Genomic DNA, 4,646 nt, shown 5'->3' with positions numbered 1-4,646 from the left:
CTGGGCTTAACCTGTTTGATCCTCCGTTTTCTCTGTGAAAGAGGGGACGTTATGCTAGCTTCCACCTCAGGATTGTGAGAGGCCTTAGTTACGGTTTTGGGGGGGGTAAGGCCTGGGGCCAGCTGTGTGATCATCGGCGTGTGAAAAAGAGACTCTAGGCGGATTGCGGCCATGTCTGGCTGGGGCACATCGTGGTGACCAGCCATGTCCCCTGGGGTAAAGCGAGGACATGGATCCAGATGGGACTTTGTCTAAGAGAAGGGTCCGAGTTCCTGTGTGTGTGAGGCCCTGCAGCAAACACAGGGCTCATTTCGGCTGGGGGCCCCCCAAGGCCCACACTGGGGATCCCTTCAGGAGAGAGAAGGACGGGTGTAACTGGCTCGGGCATGGGCAGCTCCCCCCGTGCTTGTCCAGCTGTGGCCACCGGGTCAGACGGAAGTGCTGGCCGGGCCCCCAGGGTTAGCCGGACGCTGCAGGTGTCAGCTCCTGGCGGTGCTCCGCACCCCGAGAAAGCCTGACGGAACGTTGCTGAAGAACGTACTCTTTGCTATGCATGATTTCTGTGAGTTGATTTCACTTGAAATGGGGGTGTGTGTGTATTTAGAACAACATGCATCCTGGTGGGGGGTCCTGTCAACAAACGAACCCGTGGAGGAAGGCTGGGCATTTGAGAGGACCACACACAGCGTGTCCCCCACACGGGGCCCAGGGAAGGGCGGGCACCAACCTGCCACTGAAACTCGCTGCTGGGGTGTGTGTGTGCGTGCACACATGTGCGTGCATATGCGTGTGTGCACGTGTGCGTGCATGTGCATGTGTGCACGTGTGCGTGCATGTGCGTGTGTGCACGTGTGCGTGCATGCACACATGTGCGTGCGCGTGCACAGTGCACATGTGTGTGCGTGTGTGTATATGCGTGTGCATGTGCGTATATATGTGTGCATGTGCGTGCGTGCACGTGTGTGCGCGTGTGCGTGCACGTGTGCGTGCATGCACACATGTGCGTGTGCGTGCGTATGTGTGCGTGCGCACGTGTGTGTGCACAGTGCACATGTGTGCATGTGTGTATATGTGTGTGCATGTGTGTATGTATGTGTGCATGTGCGTGTGTGTGCGTGTGCACACACCAGCCAGGGACGGGCGGGTCGCCGGCTGCGGGTGGGGTGGCGGGGAGGGCGTGAAGCCCCCCGGCGGCCGCGGGACCGGCCCTCAGCGCCCGGCTACTCACGGGCCTCCTCCGTCCTGCGCTTCTCCGACGGCCGGCTGGGCTCCCCGACCCCGATGGCGTTGGCCGCGACCGAGCGGAACTCGTACTCCACCCAGGGGTTCAGGCCCACCACGGTGGCGGTGAACGTCCTCCCGTCGACGAGCTCGGGAACTGAAAGACAGCAGAAGGGCTTCCTGTGGGGGAGACGGGGACTTGCGTCCGCCCGTCCCCATCACCAGGGCACTGCGGGAGACCCGAGAGTGGACAGCCGTCACAGGCGGGCGGGTCATCCCAGAACTCTGCCCCACTGGCGGCTCAGACACCCGCGGGTGACGTCACCAAGGACACGTCCTCGAGGCCCAGAGCTACTTGGCCGTGATCGCTGCGACCGTGCACCCCGTCTCCAGCGCTGGCCGCAGAGCGAGGGGCACACTGATGAATCCTCACGACCAGCCTATGATCATGGCTCAAGGACCATCTTCGTTGCTCTGGGGAGGGGACGCGCCCCACAATGGCCGAGGGGCTTCCCGAGGCCGCGTGGCTTTGCGCCTTTGTCTGCCCGAGGGCTTGGTTCAAGCGCTATGACTTACTGTCACAGCGGGGTCAGGACTTGTGTGCCCATGGTCCTCCTGTTGGGACTTGGGGAGCACACCCAAAGAGAGTCTGATGGAAGCACAAACGGGATGCCTGGAGTGGGGGGGCACACACAGTGGGGTCAGGGGGGCAGAACTGGCCGGGCCCACCCAGCAGCGCTTGGGGACGGGCTGCTCCATGACAGGGCATGGCCCTGACGTCACAGCTGTGAAGCTCTGATGCTGCGTCCGTGCTCGATGCACAGCCTTTTGAGTTTTAAACTGACGACCATAAAGTTTTGCCATTGGACCCAGAATATGTGAACGGAGGTCTCCTAGGACAAAGCTGAGGCCACCATACTGGGGACCGGGCTTCAGTGACACACACAGTTCTACCTCTCAAAGGGGCCATGCGGGCTTTGAAGTCAGACCCCCGGGATCCTAACCCGGAGTCTGCACTTGGCAGCCAAATGACCTTGGGCGGGTCGCCTAACCTTTCCGCCCGTGCCCCAGTCTCCTGGCCACGGTACGAGCCCGGTAGCGGTGCGCGGTCCCGGGGCGTCGAGAAGACCCGAGAAGACCCCAGCAGAGCGTGCGGCACACAGGGCTCCGCGAGCCCCAGCGGCTGAGTCCTGACACGTTACTGGCATCGCCATTGCCTTCGCCCCCCTTCCTCCCGTCTACGCGGCACTTCCTGTTTCCAAAAAAGCTTTGCCATCTTTTCTCTTGGGCCATAAACAATTCTCACGCCCGTTTAACCAGAGAGGAGATAAAGCTGTCTCGAGGCCCGCGGGCGAGCAGACGCAGGCCGAGAATCCGTGTCCTCCAACGCCCAGGCTTCCCGTCTCTCCTTCCCCAAACCCTCCTGCGACGCGGGAAAGTCAGTTTCCAGACTCAGCTGGAAACGCAGGAACCTGCTCCCAGGGTCGGACGAGTTAAGATGAAGACAAGACTGGGGCTCTGGAAACCAACACCAGTCACGTGACTGCACCAGCCGGGGCCCATCGCTCCGTTTACTTCCGCTTTAGGACATCGAGGCCGCACAGCCCACCCTTGGGGGCTTCAGGGCTGTGTATCTTGCTCATGACAACTACTTCTTTGTCCAGTTTTTTCCTCAAGTGAAACTTAAATGAAATAACAAAATGAGTCAGTTGGGAGCGGTTGACAGGGCCAGAGACGGGATGGCCAAGTCACGTATTTTTTTTCAACAAAACAAAATCTCACGCCTCTGCGTGCCCAAGATGTCTGTCCATCTCAAACAACGAGTGGCAGGTCGACAGCCTCTGTGTGGGTCGCGGTTCTCGGTTTCTCGACAGCAGTGTGTACACTCTACAAAAACTGCCTGCGGGGGAGCACGAGACACTGCTCCCCAAAGCGTACCATTTGTGGTACACGGTTGGAGGCATTTGATTTTTATCACTAATGTACTTTATCATGATTTTCATAACTAATGTACTTTGTAATGTGCATTAAGAGAAAATATAACCAAGACAACAGACCTATCATTTCACAAACACTATTGCTCAGGATAAGGTAAAAAACAAATACACATGAGCTGATACGAAGCAAAATATTTTCAAAAACCAACAGTCCCGTTGTCTGAGTTCCAGGCAACACCGCAATCATGTGTCACCTGGAGCTGTGCCTGACCGGGAACCCAGATGCCCTCGGCGTCTGCCGCGGGCCTTTGTCCACGATGCTGGGTCAGGAGGCCCATGAGATGCCGGCCGAGCATCAGGACGGTACCTGTACTGACTGCTTGCCAGCCCACGGAGAACGGAGTTCTGGCTTGAATGACGTACATGGTGATGGGGCTGTGGTTGTCGGGCCCGGGTCTCCAGGAGAGCTGAGCGGTGGTGTCTGTGATTTCATCTATGGTCACAGCCTCCGGGGGGCCTGGAGGACCTGCAAGACAGCGAGACCCTCAGAACTGGAGCTGTGTGTTGCGTTCAAATGTCCAAGTGAAGTGATCACCTAATCCAATGGGGCCTGACGCCTGAGACCGTTTGTGCACTGCTCTCGGGTTCGTCACCTGTCACTTCTGAACACCTACCAGGTGCCCGCGTTCTTCCAGCCTCTAAAACCACAGAGAAGAATGAGACACGGCCCCTTCCTCCTGAGAGCTCACGGGTCAAGAAAGAATGGCCAGAGAATGGTCATTCTAGATGCCGAGAATTCCGGGGTACCACAGGGCCCACATGCATTCATTCACCCATCACGTGTTTCCAGCTTCCAACTATTATCTGGGGACACGGCGGTGTTAACTAAAGAGGAGAGGCTTCTGGGAACGGTTATTCCCGCCACCGAGGACGTGTGTGAGAGCAGAAACGGTGCCAGAACTTTGGGCTTGAGGTGCTGCCCTGCACATTCCCGCTGCATGTCCTCCTGGCCCCGTCCCCCAGCCGCTGTGAAGGTGGCCGGTGCTCGAGAGACGCGAGACGGTGGCTCCTTCAAAGAAGTTCCTAAATCGGGCTGGGGCCTCAGGGCCTCTTCTGCAGTTTCTGCATGGCTCACCTGGAGTTTCCTATTTGCCCTCATCGTTTATGCTCACGCACCTGAACCGTCGAGATGGGGGAGCGTTTTTAAGGGAGGCTTGGAAATCGTAAAGAAACGGGGGGAGGGACCGCGGTCAGTCGGCAAACCCCAGATGTCAACGGCCAGAGCAAAGATGCAAAGCTGCCCTAGAGTGAGGAGGTTCACTGCATTTCTCAGGAGGTGCAGCTGACCTCCTCGGGGGACAAGGTGACTGCAGGGGACACAGGGGGATGACTTGGGTGCCCATCGCTCAGGCACAAGCAGCTGTTCCCAGGAAGGATTTGCCGCGCCCAGCACAGCAATCCGAGGACTGCCAGGACACTATTGGGCGA

The 4,646-nt window shown here is 58.5% G+C and overlaps 1 protein-coding gene across 1 annotated transcript in view; it reads right to left on the bottom strand.

Moving 5' to 3' along the window:
* Positions 1–4,646, bottom strand: part of CNTN4 (contactin 4) — a 266,241-nt gene that overhangs the window by 18,296 nt on the left and 243,299 nt on the right. Inside the window, exons 13-14 of the mRNA XM_023533299.1 lie at positions 3,526–3,684; positions 1,229–1,378 (exon numbers count right to left, since the gene is read on the bottom strand). Of these exons, the coding sequence (XP_023389067.1) occupies positions 1,229–1,378; positions 3,526–3,684 (309 nt within the window). The remainder of the gene's footprint in view (positions 1–1,228; positions 1,379–3,525; positions 3,685–4,646) is intronic.

This window comes from Pteropus vampyrus, unplaced genomic scaffold, assembly GCF_000151845.1.
Source record: "Pteropus vampyrus isolate Shadow unplaced genomic scaffold, Pvam_2.0 Scaffold100, whole genome shotgun sequence".
In the NCBI taxonomy this organism is placed as follows: domain Eukaryota; kingdom Metazoa; phylum Chordata; class Mammalia; order Chiroptera; family Pteropodidae; genus Pteropus; species Pteropus vampyrus.
Note: the sequence above shows the minus strand (reverse complement) of the source record. Positions and strands in the feature narration are given on the sequence as shown.